The sequence below is a fragment of the Bos indicus x Bos taurus genome, chromosome 22, assembly GCF_003369695.1.
Source record: "Bos indicus x Bos taurus breed Angus x Brahman F1 hybrid chromosome 22, Bos_hybrid_MaternalHap_v2.0, whole genome shotgun sequence".
NCBI classification, from domain to species: Eukaryota; Metazoa; Chordata; class Mammalia; order Artiodactyla; family Bovidae; genus Bos; species Bos indicus x Bos taurus.
The window spans coordinates 53,808,606-53,828,574 of record NC_040097.1 but is presented as its reverse complement, the minus strand read 5'-3'; the positions used below and the strand labels follow the sequence as shown (position 1 = coordinate 53,828,574).

Sequence of the window (19,969 nt, the reverse complement as noted above, 5' to 3'; positions counted from 1 at the left end):
TGAAAGTGAAGTCACTCAGTCGTGTCCAACTCTTAGCAACCCCGTGGACTGCAGCCCACCAGGCTCCTCCATCCATGGGATTTTCCAGGCAAGAGTACTGGAGTGGGTTGCCATTGCCTTCTCCGAATTAAATCCTAGCTTTTGAAAATGGGAAGCATTAACAGGGGTTCCCGAAGCAAAGACGTAACCGAAAGATACTCACTCTCTGCAGGCCACATTTTGTTTCATCTTCCCTGTGTTTCTGTCGTCGAAAGAGACATACGCTCTCCTGGAGCTGCTGCATGTCAGTTTATAGAAATCAGCTTCATTTTGTTTTTTTAATAATTACATTGAGTGGCCATACCTCAGTTTATCTACCCAATTTCCCATGAAGAGGCCTTTAGGTTGTTCCCAACGTTTTGCAATTAGCAACAATGTCGCAGAGAATAACTGTGTGAATTTTACTTTTGTATCCTCAGATATGTACCTTTGGGGTAAGTTCCTAGGTTAGGTGGTTACTGAGTTTGCACAGTTTTGTTAACTAGTGCAAATTTCCCTCACCAGAGGTTGTACTGTTTTGCACTCCCAGAAATAGTGCACACACCTGTTTCTCCAACATCGCCCACAAAGTGCATTCTCAAGCTTTGAATTTTTTTCATTCAGATAGGGAGAAATAATATTTAGTGTGATTTTAATTTGCATTTCTTCCTGAGAAAAATGGAATGCATTTACATATGTTCAAGAGCTACTTTTATATTATGTTTTACTTGTCTGTCCATGTTTTTTGCCTATTTACATCCTATAGGGATTCTGGTTCCCCTACCTCTATTTTAAGAATTCTTCAAATATTAGGTATATCAGCTCTTTGTCTGTGGTACAACTTTTTTCTCTCAAACTTTTTGCCTGCCTTTTGCTTCTGTTTATGGTGTTTTTTGCCATCGTGGTTTTTTTTCCAGATTACTTTTAGATAGTTGAGTATACAATTTTTAATTGCATGTATACTGAGTTAAAGTTAGAAAGCCTGTCCCCATTTGGATACAAAGGCATTTTAAGTCTTCTTTTAGTACCTGTATGGGTTCATATTTTACATTTAGGTCTGACACACCTGGCAGTTGATTCTTGTGACTGACGTCAGGGATGGGTCTAATTTGACCCTTACAAACAGCCAGCACTTGATCTAATACCATTTTATACATGTGTATGTACGCATACATATTTATATATATGCATATGCGTATATTTATATATGTAAATACACATGTGTATATATGTATACACACATACATAAAACTGTTTTCTTGTAGAAACAAGCACACGAGGCAGTGGGCTTTTCAGAAATGGTCACTTACACTAATACATTTAGAGCAGAGAGCTCAAAGTGCTTGCATAATCATGGGACTATTATTTAACGAATTTATGCAAATTAAAATTCCTTCCCTGGTGGCTACTAAAATTTAATTTGTGTAACACTTTACAGTTTAGAAAAGTACCCCCACATCCTCAGTCTGGTTTACCCCATCGTAACTCTAATCCCAAGCAGGCTGTCCTCAACACACCGAGGGGGACTAAGGCCACAGAAGAACAGATGACTCAGAGAGGCATGCGGAGTGAGTGCAGTGACCCAGCTCTTCTGCCTCTTGCCATGGTTCTCCACAGAACGGGCCCCACAGTTCTTTCACATTAAGACAGCTGTGGCTTTACAAAGTCCATTACGAAGAAGGTGGTGGCTAAGACGCTCAATTATCTCTTGCAAGCCAGAGTTGGGTTAAGACTTTACTTGAAGGTTAAAGCTCTCAAAATACTGAGCATCTCCGGCAGCTAAAGAGCAGGAAAGTATCTGGGAGTATGGCAAAAGATGTGGCTGTCCAGCAATTCCACTCCTGGGTATGTATCCAAAAAACCCAAACCACTCATTTGGAAGGACACATGCACCCCAGTGTTCAGAGCAGCAGTCCTTACAACTGCCAGGTAAGCAGGCAACCTCAGGATCCGTCAACAGGTGAATGGATAAATGAGATGTGGTACCTAAATACAATGGAATATTAATCATACAAAAGACTGAAATCTTGTCATTTGCAGCAATACGGATGGAGTTGGAGGGCATCAAGCTAAGTGAAATAAGTCAGACAAAGATAAATACTGTATGATATCACATATATGGAATTTTTAAATTACAATGAACTAGATACAGAGAAGCTAGAACCACTGGAGAAGCTAGTGGTTACAGCAGTGGGGGAGTGGGAGGTAGAAACTAGCGGGCCTAAGACAGGCCCCAGGATGCACCGCACAACATGGGGAACACGGCCAGCATGTGGTAATAACTTAGTGGGGAGTAATCATTAAACCTGTATTAACATTTTTTTAAACTAAATAGTACTTAATAGTACTTCCTTAATAGTACTTCCACGTGCACAGAATCTGAAACGTGCACACATACACAAAACAGAGTGGGAGCCCAACCCGGGGAACGACAGTGAAGCTGTAGCAGTAAAGACAGAACATACCTTAATAAAAAATGCTTGGAGAGTCACATCCTACACGATGTCAACTCAGATTTCTGAACCAAAACCTGGCTTGAAATTCTAAGGCAACATGGGGCAACATCAAATGACTAGTTTGGCTACTGAGTTGTAACAGCAGCTCTCAGAGTGATCAGAGGAGCCTTGGAGGTCCTGAGAACTTCACAGGGATTCCGTGAGGTCAGACTGTTCTCCTCCTCCCAAGAGGTCACTTGCATTTTTCACTGGTGAATACTGGTTTGCACTGCAGCTGGAGTAAAACCAGGAGCCCTCTAGCACAAGGCAAGGCAGTGGAAGCAAACTGAATCTGTAGTCCTCTTCTTCACCACTCTGGGAAAATACAAAGCAAATCCACTGAAGAATTCCCTTGATGAAGTGAAATTTTATTACCTTGCACCAACTGGCACCAGTTCTTCCACAGTTCTGTGAGGAAATGGAAAGACACATGTACATTTCTGCTGCCTCCTGAAGTGTTTCTGTACTACTGAGTGATCAGCTGATGTAGCCACTTCTTTCACCTACCTAAAAGACTTACTTACAGACCAACTGGTTCTTCAGGCGTATTTGGGAGACACTTTTTCAGTAATGAATGAAGTGGTCCTATCAGTACAAGCAATATACACTGACAGTATCTGTCGCACTGATAGAATCTGAACTTACCAGAAAAAAATTAGAATCTTGGAAAATATGTATTGGCCACTGAGCCTGACCGTTTCCCACCACTTTAAACTTTTCTAATGAGATTTAATAATAACTAAAAATATGTTATTTGGGGAGAAGACATTTTATAATGGGACATGTTAGAATTTGGAAGAACCTGGAGTTCAGCAAACTGATATTTTCTAAATCCAATGAATAATGTTACAGAGTCAAACAGGGGTAAAAATCTACTCCAGGTGAAAGACAGACCAATGGTTTTCTCCACTGTAGTTAGCCTGCAAAAAACACTTGTCAAGTCTTAGCACCGAAAGAAAAACTCACAATTCTCTGGGAAAGCTATTAAAATACTCCTACCTTTTTCCACCTATGTATTTCTGAGGCTGCATTTTCTTCCTGGAATTCAGACAGCATTTCAGATCAGACGGAATACAGCAGATGGGAGAACCCAGCTGTCTTCCATTAAGCCAGACACTAAAGAGTTTATAAAAATGTAACACAACGGCACCCTTCACAGACTTTTTTTAGTTTCACAGAGCTGTTTTCTATAAAGTTATGCTAACATGAAATGGATTTACTATCGCTACTTATAAATGAATATTTTTAAATTTTCAGCTTTTATTTACCACATGGCAAATATAGATAAATGACCACATTAAAAATAATTCTTTGGGGTTCTTAGTAAGTACAAATATAAAGGAACCTGGGAATTCCCTGCCGATCTAGTGGTTAGGACTCCACGCTTTCACTGCTGAGTGCCCAGGTTGGGAAACTAAGATCCCACAAGCTGCGAGCAAAAAATAAGTAAAATAGAAGAGGAATCTTGTGACCAAAAATTTTGAAAATCACTGTATCTAAATTTTAGAAAAGTAAATTTTACCCCAAGACAAGACAGAAAAGAATTGTCACCAACTAATTTAAAAAGTTTCGGTAATACAATGAGTTCAAGGTACAGCTCTCCCCAAACCTGTGTGGTAGTGTGTGTGTGGGTGTGTATTATTCTCCCTCCAACTATATATAATCGTATTTTGAGGAACTGGAGGCATCATTATTTTATTGTTTCTTAAAAATATAACCATCTCCATATATGCTCTATCTGAAAAATATCTTTTAAAATATCCTTGAATTTCATGGACCTCCTCACATTACTCACTTCATGTATTTTTTTATTTTATGTATATATTATAGTTCTTCCTATAATTCTCTAAAGTGACCATGATCACAGGATAAATCTTACAGTGAGAATTCCCTATCACTGTCTACAGTCCTATTTCAGCATCAGATCAGATCAGATCAGTTGCTCAGTCGTGTCCGACTCTTTGCAACCCCATGAATCGCAGCACGCCAGGCCTCCCTGTCCATCACCAACTCCTGGAGTTCACTCAGACTCACGTACATCGAGTCAGCAATGCCATCCAGCCATCTCATCCTCTGTCGTCCCCTTCTCCTCCTGCCCCCAATCCCTCCCAGCATCAGAGTCTTTTCCAAGGAGTCAACTCTTCGCATGAGGTGGGGATCCACTATTGATAAAGACATTAATAAAGGTGTTACATGAAGGAGGAATTCCCATATTCTGGCATTTTGCCAATTTAAGCAGCAAGTACTTTCTGTAAAGCAAAAGCCCACATAAAAAATCGTAAAGGATACTACCATTTGGGCTACTGTTAGGTTCCATAATGGGCCTTATAAATTGATATCTGATAGCTTTAAAGAAGCAAAAACAACAAGTTCTACATCAATCTTGGGATTCCCTGGTGGCTCAGTGCTAAAGAATCCGTGCCTGCCAACACAGGAGACATGGGTTCGATGCTTGAGTTGGGAAAATCCTCCGGAAAAGGAAGTGGCAACCCATTCCAGTATTCTTACCTGGGAAATCCCAGGGACAGAGGAGCCTGACGGGCTGTTATAGTCCATGGGGTTGCAAGAGTTGGACTCAGTTTAGTGACTAACCACCACCACCAATTTTACATAAACTCTTTACAATGAATACAAAGAGGGAATACTTCAAAACTTGATTCATAAAAAAAAATAAAAATAAAAAAACTTGATTCATGATGTCAAACATAAACTTGATATCAAATACTGACAAGTCCATGAAAAGTACAGGCCAGTTTTTCTCAGAAGCATGATGTAAAATCCTAACATGATATGAGCAAACCAAATTCAGTTTTATTAAGATCAAGTTAAATCTACTTCAGAGACACAAAGTTGGCTTAATATTTCTAAGAGGTAATGTAACTGATAATCATTAACAGAAAAATTATCTCAATATATAAAAAATTTTTTATAAAATTTAATACCTATTTATGATAAAATTTTATAATATAGACCATGGAGTCACTAAGAGTCGGACACAACTGAGCGACTTCACTTTCCCTTTTCACTTTCTTGCATTGGAGAAGGAAATGGCAACCCACTCCAGTGACCTTGCCTGGAGAATCCCGGGGACGGGGGAGCCTGGTGGGCTGCTGTCTATGGGGTCGCACAGAGTCAGACACGACTGAAGCGACTTAGCAGCAGCAGCAGGAAAGAAGAGAACTTTCTGATAGAGGATCTACAAAAAGCACGCAACAAATAAACTCAACAGTGAAATATTTAAAGCTTTCACTCAGGAAACAAGATAAAGATACTTCCACTCATTGGTTCCAGAGAATCCTACATTGGAGCGTGGGTGTCACAAAGTAAGACAACATTAGAAAAGAAGAAATAAAACTCATTATTTACAGATGACATAATTGTACTAGAAAAATATAAACTGCAGATGGTGCGCCTTTCCATAACCCAATTTGTAAAGCAGAGGACTGCAGACCAGATGTGTGTATAATAAACTACAGATGAACTATTACATTAATAAATGGATTTTAGTAAGGTTGCTGGATAAGATCAATATAAAAAAAAAAGTGTATTTCTACATACCAGCAACAAAGTAACATTTTAAAAGGATGCCGTTTAAAATACCATCAAAGAGAGAATTCTCCGGCAGTCCAATGGTTAGAACCCCTCACTTTCACTGCTGAGGACCCAGGAGTCTGGGAACTAAGATCCCACAAGCTGCACAATGCAGCCAAAATAAACAAACAAGTAATAAAATAGCATTAAAAAATAGCTGGAAAAACATCTACCAAAAGAAGATGCAACCTGAAATACACGTACACCTGACACTACAAACACTGCGAGGAGAGACTGCAGCCCTACACAAACAAAGATCTTCCTCTGCATAGTTCTGGAGGACATAAAAATTATAATTATCCCCAAAAGGATCTATAAATTCAACGCAATCTCAATCAAAATGCCACTTTTTTTTGGTGTGGCAATGGACCAGTTGACTCTAAAGTTTATATGGAAATGTAAAACATCAAGAATAGCTAAAATAATCTTTTGGAAATACATCAGAGGAGGGCTTAGGCTGCCAGATAAAGGCTTCTTTTTTTAACTACAGAAATTGAGAAGGTAGTACTAGTACAGGATAGACAAACCAGCATTATGGATAAGACAGAAAGCCCAGAAACAGACGCATGCATCGACAGACAGTCCAATTATGACCAAGGTGACACTGCAGTTCAGAAGGACGATACCCTCCCCCGCAATTACTGGAAGAAAAGCTATGACCAACCTAGACAGCATATTCAAAAGCAGAGACATTACTTTGCCAGCAAAGGTCCATCTGGTCAAAGCTATGTTTTTTCCAGTAGTCAGGTATGGATGTGAGAGTTGGGACTATAAATAACACTGAGCACCGAAGAATTAATGTTTTTGAACTGTGGTGTTGGAGAAGACTCTTGAGAGTCCCTTGGACTGCAAGGAGATCCAACCAGTCCATCCTAAAGGAAATCAGTCCTGAATATTCATTGGAAGGACTGATGCTGAAGCTGAAACTCCAGTACTTTGGCCACCTGACGCAAAGAACTGACTCATTGGAAAAGACCCTGATGCCAGGAAAGACTGAAAGTGAGAGGAGAAGGGGACAACAAAGGAGGAGATGGCTGGATGGCATCATCAACTTGACGGACATGAGTTTGAGCAAGCTCCGGAAATTGGTGATGGACAGGGAAGCCTGGTGTGCTGCAGTCCATGGGGTTGCCAAGAGTCGGACATGACTGAGCGACTGAAGTGAACTGAACGATAATGAATTAACTGAACACATTAAAAAAAAAAACCCTTATCCCTAGTTCACACCACGTACAGAAATCAATCCCAGGTGAATTGATGAATTGTAGAAAAGTAAAACAATAAAGCTTCTTGGGGGAAAAAAAACTTAAAAGACTATCCTCACAATCTTTAAAAGTGAAGCTGCTCAGTCGAGTCTGACTCTTTTGAGACCCCACGGACCGTAACCTACCAGGCTCCTCTGTCCATGGGATTTCCCAGGCAAGAGTACTGGAGTGTGTTGCCATTTCCTTCTCCAGGGTATCTTCCCAAGCCAGGGATCAAACCCAGGCCTCCCTCATTGCAAGCAGATGCTTTACCATCAGAGCAACATCTGAGGACAAGCAAACACATCTTCAGAACAGGTTAAAAAAAAAAGTACAAGGGCCAAACCACAGAACGAGAGAAGATATTTGCAATGCGTATCGGACAAAGACGAGTATTCTGAATATGTGAAGAATGAGTCAGAAAGAAGTCGAATATTTCCCTGTTTTTCTGAGGAGGGGAAAAAAGAGAAGATTCTTAAGACTCTCAAACAGGTACATTACAAATGAGGATAACCAAATGGCCAATAAACATGAAATGTGCTTAGTTTCATTAGCCATCAAGGAAATAAAATTAAAATCACAATGAGATTCTACTGTGTAAACAAAAGTCCTGCCAGAATGAGCGACAACAGCAAGTGTGTACAAAGATGTAGAGCAACTGGAACTCTTGAGTATTGCTGGAAGTAATGCAAATTCCTTTTAGAAAACGGATACGTAATTCACGCGAGATAATCCACCCTTCTGAAGTGACAAGTCTTCAGTATATTCACAGGACTGGGGACTGCATCATTTCAGAACTACTTGTATATCCCTCAGCAGAAACCCTATACCTATTAGCAGTCAACCTCAGTGCCCTCTCCTCTCGCAACCACTAATATGTCTCAGAGAACTGGCCTGTTCTGGACATTTCATATAAACGGAATCACACATTTTGATTTTTTGTGACTGGCTTCTTTCACTTAACATGTTTCCAAAGTTCATCCATGTTGTAGTAGATATCAATACTTCATTCCTTTTTTTTTGTTTTTCTGGCCATACCACCTGACTTGTAGGATCCTAGGTCCTGGACCAGGGACCGAGCCTGGGCCCTCGGCAGCCAAAGCACAGAGTCCTAACCACTGGACCACCAATTCCGCATTCCTTCTCATAGTTGAAAAATACTCCATCGTATGAACAGGCCACACTTTGTTTATCCATTTGTGCACTGATGGATGTCCGGGTTATTGTCACCTTCTAGCTATTATTCCTAGCTGTAATAGCTGTACTGTTATACATAATGCTGCTGTAAACATCTGTATACAAATGTTTCTAGGAGGACATCATTCTCATTTCTGTTGGGTATATATCCAGGAGCGGAAGTGCTAGGTCTTATGGTAACTATATGCTTAACCTTTTGAAGAACCACCACGCTGCTATCCAGAGTAGCTGTGCCACTTTACATTCCCAACAGCAACATACAGGTGTTCTAATGTCTTCACGTATCTGCCACTTCTTATTTCTTATTTCTGGCTGTGAGGTGGGATCTCGTTGTGGCTTTGTTTTGCATTCCCCCAGTCAATACTAACGACATCAAGCATCTTTTTATGTGCTTGTTGTTTGTGTATCTTCTCTGAAGAAGTACCTACTCAAGTATTTTGTCCATTTTAACACTAGGTTGATTTCCTATGAAGTTTTAGAGTTTTCCGATATTCTGAATACTAAACTCTTATCAGATATATAATTTGCAAACATTTGCTCCCAGAAATGTGACCTCCTATAACTTTGGAAAAACTGTTTGGCTAAACATTTCATATCTGCTAATGTTGAAAATACACACAGCTTACGAATCCAGCAATCCAGGTTGACATATACACCCAACAGAAAGGAGGACACATTTTCCACAAGACTCGCTGAAGACTGTTCATGACAGCACAAGTCATAACAGCAAGAAGAAAGCTGAATAAGCACCCAGGGATCTGGCAGGAAGCTGAATACCGGTCCCCCAGGGATGCCCTGTCCTAATCCCTGGCGCCCGTGTACATTACTTCTCTTGGTAAAGGAACTCCACAGGTGCAATCAGGATTCTGAGAGGGGAATCAGACTTCCATATTCTTGGAAGTCATCCCTTCATCCCAGTAAGTAAAAAAGCCGAACACACTGAGAAAAAGAAACATGTCTCCTTGGATCTGTCAGAAGCGAGGTGATAGGGCCAACTGTACTCCCCCAAACTGGAGAGACAGGTGGGCGGACACAGAGAATCACAACTTACTGAAGCAGAAACTTCCAGGCAGAAACCTTCTAAGGGAGACAGCGCTGGGGTGAGAGGGCCTGGACGCTGACTAACAGATTGCGGCAGCTCAGCATGGACAGGTCTCATTAAACACTATGGGGATCATAAGGGGATCCCCACAGTTCTGTGAGTTTTAGGTCCAGGAATTCTACTAGAGTCTCAGAGGGAAATTCAGAGAAAAATCCCCTGGTGCTTCTGGCAGGGGAAGGAAGAAAGTAACCATTTTGAAATAAGTCAAAGTCATCTATTCTTAACAAGGCCTGCCCTCAGCAGAAATTATTTTATTAGAGACTGAACATACTGGTAGGGAAATCCCCAACTCCAGCTCCCCCTAGAGAAGCATTCGTGAAGTTCAGAGCCCAGGGACATAGGCTTACTGAAAATTGATCACAGGACTATGGAAAGATTTCCTCCCCAACCCCTCACCATCACAGCACTAAAGGGTCCATTCACTGATGCGCCTTTTACCCAGTACATCATGTTCAGCTGTCAACAGAAAATTACAAGGCAGAGTAAAAGGCCAAAAAAAACCCAAACCACATCACAGTCTGAAGAGACACAGCAAGCATCAGAATCACATTCAGACTCAGCAGAAATATTAGAACTGTTAGACCATGAATTTAGAACAACTGTGATTAACACATTAAGGGCTTTAACAGTAAAAGTAGACAACACACCAAAACAAATGGGTAATATAAGTAGAGAGATGGAAATTCTAAGAAATAACCTTTTTAAAAAACAGAAAACTGTAACAGAAATGAAGAATGTTTTCCATGGGCTCATCAGTTGACTGGACTTGGCTGAGGAAGAATCTCTGAGCTGGACGATAGGGTAACAGAAACTTCGAAAACTAAAAAGCAAAGGTAAAAAAAGACTGGGGGTGGGGGAGGGTTGGGAAAAAAAGAGGAAACAGAATACCCCAAAACTACGGGACAACTACAAGAGATGTAACATATACATGAGAACGTAAGAGAGAAAAGGACGGAAAAAATATCTGAAGCAATAGTGACTAAGAATTTCCCCCAAGTTAATATTATTGAGAATTTCCCCCCAATTAATGTCAGATACTAAACCACAGATCCAGGAAGTTCAGAGAATACTAAAGATAACCACTCCTCCACCCCCACCCCTAGGCACCTAGGCATATTATATTCAAGCTGCATAAAATCAAAGATTTTTAAAATCTCAAAAGAAGTCAAAGGGAAAACACCGCCTATGGAGGACCCAAGGCAATAAAACAACATTCAGTTGCTCTTCAGAAACCATGCACGCAAGGAGAGTGAAGCGCTGGGGGCGCTTACAGTGGATTACTCACGTGGGCCAGATTTAATCCCATGGATCCTGATATGCAGAAGCAGCAGGGTCAGGGTGAAGCGGTGTGCTGGGAGCAGAGACTAGAAGATGCAACGCTGTTGCCTTTGAAGATGGACAGGGGGCCAGGAACCAAGGAAATCAGGCAGCCTCTAGAAGCTGGAAAGGAAGGAAACAGACGCTCCCTGGAGCCTCCAAAAGAAACCAGACCTGCTGCCACGTTAACCTAGCACAGCTGATTCTGGGCTTCTGCCCGCCAGAACAGCATGGTAACACATCTGTATTAAACCACTGAATTCTGTCAGTGTGCTACAGCAGCAAGAGGAAACTGACATCCCCGTCAACAGCACACTAGAGACATCAGTGTTTTTGCACAAGAAATACTGTGATGCAATGAGAATTAGTAACTATCACTACAGGCAACGAAATGCAGGCTCCCCAGAAAACTGAAAGAAGCCTGACGCAAAGAAACAGAGATGTTAAGAGCCCATTTATACACAGCTTAAATACAAGTAAGACTGATCTATGGCTTTAGAGGAAAGGGCAGGAGTTACTTGGTGGGCGGGAGGACGGGGCGGGGGGTCACGCAGGAAATACCAGTAACGTTGTCTTTCTTGATGCTGGTGCTGGTTATATGTGGTCACTTTGTGGTATTTCAAACCATACACCTGTAAGTTGTCTACTTTTCTGTACTGTGTACTTCAATTAAAAAGAGCTAAAAAACAAAAAAATTTAAGTAGTTTAAAAACAAATTTCCTTGCTAAAATTGGGACCAAAAAAGGTTTAAAGTCCAACCACAGTAAACAAAAGATTTTCAATTAGTTAAAACTGAACCTCATATAAAGTGAACAGTTATCATTAATTCAGGTAACAAAGCAATTCTGAGGGTTTTCTAGTATATCTCCAATGTACACAGGAAAAAAAAAAAAACAACCATGAGTTAGTCTAGACATGCAACACAGCAGACATGCCACAGTATACCACGAAGCACGGTCTGCAATTCTCTTCAGCGGCTTCACTTACTTCAAGTACAACTAGTTTAGGCAAACCGGCCTTCACAACACCAGAACTGCAGAATCGTTAAGATTTTATCAACGGCATTTGCCCCCCCATTTTATCAAAAACCGGCCTTCACAACACCAGAACTGCAGAATCGTTAAGATTTTATCAACGGCATTTGCCCCCCCATTTTATCAAACAAAATGCTTTTGCAAACTAATTTTTCCATGCCCACAAACACCCTAAGTTTTTCCCACACTGAAACAAATTATAACCCTCTCATATATTTTAGTATTTACATTCAACCATTAGGAGCCAAACACTACTATAAAACTAAACTAAACAGATTTTAAAGTTATAATGAAAGAATTACGTTTGAAAGTAGAAGAACTGCCCTCAAATATTTTGTGGAAAAAACATCTTAGGAATATATATTATAAAGTTATAACAAAGACCAATGTAAATAGTAGTAACCGTTTTCCCTCAATTATCTGAAATTAAGCAATAGGTCAAATGTACGTATGTTCTTTAGTTGACATCAGTATGAAAATCTAACTGTTGTTACAAATGTTCCAAAGCTGAGTATCAAAAGGTGAAACCACCACCAGGTGATCTGACCTGGAAGGACCGGTAAGAGCAGCCGTGTGAATGTGCCAAACTCTTAAAACAGTTTCTGCCCATTAAATAATGACTAAAAAAAGGCTTTATTTTTTTCTGTGAGGAATGCTGACATTAGATTTGATAGTTCAAGACATGCTGATAGGGAAGATGTACTGATCAAGGTAAATTCCTAATTTAAGGAGACTTACAGGGTAGTAATCTCAGGTACTTACTTGTCTCTTAGAAGAGTTGAAAGCTTAATAATCCTATGAAGTTAAATAAAATACTGACAGATCTTATTCATTGTATGATAAATATAGATATACATATAAGAGAATGCAACAAGTTATCTGAACCCGAATGCAGAGAATAAATACTTTATTAACTGATTACAGTTGAAAGTCACAAACAAAAAAGGGGTATATTAAGGCAGAGTCATATATATATATATATATATGGGTAAATATATATATATATATATATAGATAGATATAGACAAATCCAGACTGTTATACCTCTTTACATTTTAACCTCTGCATTTTTCTTTTATCCATTCAGGCAGTGTGCTTTCTTTTTCTTCTCAGTTAAAGAAACAAATCTTGACCAATGTTTCTAAATCACATTTTGATAACGTATAGGACCATGGATTAAGACAGTGACTAGTGTACCCAACGCTACCTGACAGGCTTCTCAGCACATTCCATGTGTGGTGGTATAGTTACGGTGGGGTGGAAAATCTGACAACTGATCATCTCCTCTTTTCCAGCAAAACTAATACATAATTCTTTAAAAGATTTCTTAACAGTCTTAACTAAAATAAGCTTGGACTTCCAAGTCAGTCAAATGCCCAAAGCATTATTTTTCTGCCCTTCCCAAACCCTCCTAGATGTTTTAAGTAGCCTTCAGAATATGATCCCATGGCTGTATTTCAGATCTATAAATTTGAGCTTTTCAAAATCCAAAATTACTTTCTTACGCAAAGTGGCGATGCAAATAGCAATCCTACATAGTGTAGAATAATTTTTTCTGTATAGTTCCCTTTTATTAAAAAATAGGCAACCACACACACAAAAGGAGGACATAAATTTAGTCCATCTGAAAAAGCACTCCAGCTCCCTAATTCCACTTCTGAAGGAGAAGGCAGAGGCAAGTTTACATTATCCCAGAAAATGAATAAATGGCTTTATTTGGTATCTTCAAGAAGCTTCTCCTTCTGCAGGAGATGTAGGTGTGGTAGTGGAGACCGTCACTGGTTTCCGTGCGATTCTGTCCAGCTCCGCATGAACGTCTGACAGGACAGGCTTCTGGCCTACAGTGAAGGAAAGAGGCTACGATTTAGACATAAGGCAAGGGATCTCTGACACCAGTGCATCTTCATTTAACAACTGCCAATGGTTTCACTTAACACACGTATAACAAACATATATGTAAACATATATTTTTCTAAAACACATATATGTATCTAAAACTTTACACATATATATCTAAGCACATATATATCTAAAACTTTATCTAAAGCACATATATGTATACATAAACGTCCTAATTGAAACATAAATTCCCTCATTTTCATTTTTTTTTTAAATTTTTGGGGGGGGGTCACATGGCATGTGGGATCTTAGTTCCCTGACCAGGGATCAAACTCACACCCCTGACAGCAGAAGCAGAGAGTCTAAACCACTGGACTGCCAGGGAAGTCCTTACAGTCCCTCATGTTAAACTGCAGGGTCTGTTACCAAACAGAAGTAAAACTAGCACCTACCATTTCATCTCATAAAGGTTTTTTTTTTTTTTTAAATAAGAAGGCACAGAACAAACATTAGAAAATAGCCAGAAAACAGCTAGAAAATAGCCAACAAAATTTTGTAATCTGGAAAGATGAGTGAGTGGTAATTAAATTAGCAGTCCTGAGACAGGTCATCTTTTCTACACTGAGGGTGACAGAAGCCAGAAACTAATTCAATTTATACTCAGAAATCTATAAGATTAAAAACAGTAGCAGCAGGTACTTGAGAAAAGGGTGGCAAGAAGGTGTGACTAAAAAAGGAGAATAAGTTAAAGTCTGAAGAGCACTTATACAAACAACAAAAGGAAAAAACACTTCATCAAAATTTTAAAATTCTGTGTTTCATAGGACACTCTTAACAAAGTGAAGGGACGAGCGACTCAAGAATACTTGCAAATTCTGTCTTTTATGTAGGGAAGACAATACTTGAAATTCTACATTCGAAAAATGCCCAATAAACAGAATATATAAAAAACACTTAGACCTCAATAATAAAAAGAAAGCAACCCCATTTTAAATGGGAAACGAATTTGAATAGACATTTCACCAAAGAATAGATAAAAATGGTTATTAAACACGTGAAAAAATTTTCAAAATCATTAGCTATCAAAGCAATTCAAATCAAAACCACAATGAGATACAACTTCACAGCTGAAATGATGTCTCTAACCAAAAAGATGGACAAGTGGTGACCATTTTGTAATGTATAAAAGTATCAAATCAGGACCTCCCGGGCAGTCCAGTGGTCAGGACTCTGAGCCTCCACTGCACAGGGCACGGGTTTGATCCCTTGACGGGGAACTAAGATCCCACATGCTGTGCGGTGTGGCCAAAACAAAAAATCAAATCACTAGGTTTTATACTTGAAATATAGTACTGTTCATCAATTATATTTCACTCTAAAATACAGACATACACGCAAAAATGTCTCTAACAAAGAGACATTCTGGACTTGGATAAGCAAAACCAAAAGAAAAAACAACAAAAGCCCACAATAACACCTGTTGGAAAGGATGTGGAGAAACTAAGGTCCTCAAACTGCTGGTGGGAATGTAAAGTGGTGCAGCGTTTTGGAAACTTTAAACACAGAGGTGCTACATGACCCACCAATGCTACACCTAGATACGTACCCAAGAGAAATGGAAACATGTGCGTGTCAACTGAAGAATGGATAAATAAAAGATGTGTGCAGACCCACACAATGGGATTTTTTTCAACAGTAAAAAAATGTTGATAGATATGCTACAACATGGATGAAACTCAAAAACACTACTTTAAGTAGGCATATACTCTATGACTGCCATTTTCTATGAAATCTCCAGACAGGCAAATACGAAGAGAAAGCAAGCAAATCACTGCCTAGAAGGACTGCAGGGGACGGAAGGGTAACTGCTAATAGGTTGGATTTTTTAATTTTTAAAAAAAAATTTTTTACAATGTTGTGTTGGTTTCTGATACAACAACTCAAATCGTCCGTAATTATACATCCATCCCCTCCCTCCCTTACCTCCCTCTCCTCCCCCATCCCATCCTTCCAGGCCATCATAGGGCACCAGACTGGGCTCCCTGTGCTCCCAGCAGCTTCTCCCCAGGATCCCTCCGACCTGGTAGTGTATATATATTGCCAGTGTATATGCACGGCTGCTTCCTCCATTTGTCCTACTCCCTTCCTCCCCCACTGTGTACACAGGTCCATGCCCTGCATCTCTTTTCCTTCTCTGCAAGTACGTTCCTCAGTGTCACTTTATTCTAGATTCCATATATATGCGCTAATAGTGTATTGGTTTTTTCTGACTTTCTGCACTCTATTATTAGGCTCTAGGTTTAACCCTCTCACTAGAACTGTCTCAAATTCCTTCTTTTTGATGCGCACGTTTTTAAGGAGATGAAACTGTTCTAAAATTAGATTATGGTAATGTTGTGCGTGGATTCCCTGGTGGCTCAGCAGTGTAGAAGAATCCACCTGCCAGTGCAGGAGAAATGGGTTCGATCCCTGGGTTGGGAAGATCCCCTGGAAAAGGGAATGGCAACCCACTCCAGTATTCTTGCCCAGAGAAGCCCATGGACAGAGGAGCCTGGTGGGCTACAGTCCATGGGTATCTAAGAATCAGGCGTGACTGAGCAACTAAATAACAAAAACAAAATGGTTTGTGTAAGTCTGTAAATACATTAAAACACTGAAATGCACACTTTAAATGTGCAATACAGCTGTTAAGAAAGGAAAGGTCCAGTAAGTACCTGACTTTTTGGCAGATGGTGGTAAACCGCTGCCTCCGCCTGCAGCCCCACCTCCAGGGCTACCACCACCAACACCAGGGCCTCCTGGGGAGCCAGTCTTTTTACTCAGCAAACTGTTAAAGAAATTTGCCAGGACACCTTCACTTGTAGCTCCAGCTATTAAAAAAAAAAAAAAAGGATAAAAAACGTACTCAAAGCATTCAACTTTTCTGTAAATTATTATAGTAATGATACACAGAAAATGAATCACACACAGATGTTCCACATCCAGGCCAACTTTAATCTTTTGAGGCTGGGTAACTTCTCTAATCAATCATATATAAAACAAAATATGAGTAAGTGTTAAGAATGCAAGATAATTATTAAAAACTTAGAGTGTTATTTTTTTCTTTACATTTTATTTCTTTTTTGCTGTGCTGGGTTCATTGCTGAAAGAGGGTAGGGTGTTATTTTTAAAAAGCCAAAAGCATTTAAAACAGATGCTACTTGTGAATATATATCCCCTTTGAAAGGGGTTCTTCAAAAATAAAAATAGTTGCTTCAAGTATTACACAAAGCTGTCCAATCTGATATGAAAATCAGTAGAAGCTCTAAGAGATTAATGGACAAATAAGCAATTCACAGAAGAAAAATAAACAATTCACAGAAGAAAAATACAAACAGGAAGGAAATACTAGGGGCGGTGGGAGCTCTTACTAGTTAATATTTACAGAATGCTGATTAGGTTTAGGCAAACTGCAAGGCTCCATGTTGATGACAGGTAACCTGAACTGAGAAACATCAGGAAAGGGCATAAAAAGACAGGAAGTCTCACCCACCCACATAGGGCAATCATTCCTATAGAAATAACTATAATGCATACAGTTTTGTTCTGCTTGTTAACTGCAAATAATCCATTTCAAGTAAAACATGAATTTTTCCAATGACCTATAGGTATAGTTCAGTCGCTCAGTCATGTCCGACTCTTTGCGACCTCATGAACCACAGCACGCCAGGCCTCCCTGTCCGTCACCAACTCCTGGAGTCCACCCAAACCCATGTCCATTAAGTCGGTGATGCCATCCAACCATCTCATCCTCTGTCGTCCCCTTCTCCTCCCACATTCAATCTTTCCCAGCATCAGGGTCTTTTCAAACAAGTCAGTTCTTCGCATCAGGTGGCCAAAGTATTAGAGTTGCAGCTTCAAAATCAGTCCTACCAATTAACACCCAGGACTTATCTCCTTTAGGATTGACTGGTTAGATCTCCTTGCAATCCAGGGGACTCTCAAGAGTCTTCTCCAGCACCACAGTTCAAAAGCAACAATTCTTCGGCACTCAGCTTTCTTTATAATCCAACTCTCACATCCATACATGACCACTGGAAAAACCATAGCCTTGTCTAGACGGACCTTTGTGGACAAAGTAATGTCTCTGCTTTTTAAATATGCTAAGTTGGTCATAGCTTTCTTTTCAAGGAGTAAGCATCTTTTAATTTCATGGCTGCAATCACCACCTGCAGTGATTTTGGAGCCCAGAAAAATAAAGTCAGCCACTCTCCCCATCTTTTGCCATGAAATGATGGGACCAGATGCCATGATCTTCGTTTTCTGAATGTTGAGCTTAAAGCCAACTTTTTCACTCTCCTCTTTCACTTTCATCAAGAGGCTCTTTAGTTCTTCTTCACTTTCTGCCATAAGGGTGGTATCATCTGCATATCTGAGGTTACTGATATTTCTCCTGGTAATCTTGATTCCAGCTTGTGCTTCCTCCAGCCCAGCGTTTCTCATGATGTACTCTGCATATAAGTTAAATAAGCAGGGTGACAATATACAGCCTTGATGTATTCCTTTTCCTATTTGGAACCAGTCTGTTGTTCTAGGTCCAGTTCTGACTGTTGCTTCCTGACCTGCATACAGGTTTCTCAAGAGGCAGGTCAGGTGGTCTGGTATTCCCATCTCTTTCAGAATTTTCCACAGTTTATTGTGATCCACACAGTCAAAGGCTTTGGCATAGTCAATAAAGCAGAAATAGATATTTTTCTGGAACTCTCTTGCTTTTTCGATGATCCAGCGTGAGTAAATGTAACACAAAGCTTTTATAAAGTGCACACCATAGAGTGTATGTTAAAACTACACTGTAAGATGTTTCACAGTCTGATTCACTCTGAGTTTCTATCTCTATAGATACAGATAGACAAGACACTACCGCATAAAAAAGAAAATAGCTAAGGCAAGAGGTGGGATGACACTGGGTAGATTTCTATTGTGAAATACATTGTGTTGTTTACTCTTAAAAAGAGAGAAATGTACCTTTCATGTTTGGATCGATCTTTTTTGACCCAGCAGGGATGGGTGATACGCTAGCAACGTTGGATGACACAGATCTGTTTGGTGTTCGAGGGGAGCCTCCTGGGACTCTTGGTGAGGCATCCTAAGTAAAAAGGTGAAAGCCACATGTATAAAACCCTGAAAGCTCAACTTCACAAAAATTATCACATAAACAAGTCCTCTACAACTGCTCCCCAACTCTTCTACTGTCCCTTTATGCTGCAAGCCCTGGACAAAAGTGTTTAGCAATCGTGTCCTCATTCTTAGAATACCAGGGACCCCTCACATTTTAGCATATTAATTTTCCCTTCAATGGAAAAAGGGAAACACACAGAATAATGAAGCATGGTTAGGAAAAGAAGCGTGGGAGTCAGATCCAGACTCCAATGTGGACTTGCATCCTATCCCACCAACTTAATCTCAGACAAGCCATGATGTCCTAGAAAGCCTCCATTTCGCCACCTGCAAAATGGGGATAAGGATAGGACTTGCCTCATCCGGCTGTTGTGAGCATTTATAAAACAACATACAAAAATGGTTCAGCCTAGTAACGGATACGGGGCAAACGGTACAAAATAGATCTCTATGATTTCAATATTCTAAAAGGGAATCAAAGTTTATCTTTTAAAATCTCACAAATTCCAGGGGAATTCTTAATTCAACTTTATATCCAAGTACACCCATAAGAGACAGATATACAATTAAAGAAACTAAGAACTAAAACAATATGCACTGCATTTTCATCATTTAGTCAGGATCTGTAATACTGACCACAGGCCTTCCAGCTGCAGTTGGTGGTTGCTTTGCTAAAAGGGACTGGAAAACACACAAAAAGTCTAGGTTAGAAATTCAGTCATGTACTGCTGTTTTTAAAGAAAATGTGTACAAGAACTGTTTAACCATTAACCATACTAAGTCTGCTTCTGATGTAATTTCATACCTGTAGCTTCATAAGAAACACTTGGTCATCTTCCGCCATAATTTCTTTCTCATGCACAAACTGAAATGAGCAATGCATAAATGAACAGGTCATTATGCTAAAGTCAGTCATAACTCACTGTCTAGATTAGCACAATTTTTTAAAAACACTAAGAATATGAATATTACCTG

General features: G+C 39.8%; 1 protein-coding gene across 1 annotated transcript in view; it reads right to left on the bottom strand.

The window, feature by feature from the left end:
* Positions 1-12,612: 12,612 nt before the first annotated feature.
* Positions 12,613-19,969, bottom strand: part of DYNC1LI1 (dynein cytoplasmic 1 light intermediate chain 1) — a 53,324-nt gene continuing 45,967 nt past the window's right edge. The window contains exons 9-13 of the mRNA XM_027522268.1: positions 19,800-19,859; positions 19,631-19,675; positions 18,842-18,962; positions 16,552-16,707; positions 12,613-13,836 (exon numbers count right to left, since the gene is read on the bottom strand). Of these exons, the coding sequence (XP_027378069.1) occupies positions 13,724-13,836; positions 16,552-16,707; positions 18,842-18,962; positions 19,631-19,675; positions 19,800-19,859 (495 nt within the window). The 3' untranslated portion in view covers positions 12,613-13,723. The remainder of the gene's footprint in view (positions 13,837-16,551; positions 16,708-18,841; positions 18,963-19,630; positions 19,676-19,799; positions 19,860-19,969) is intronic.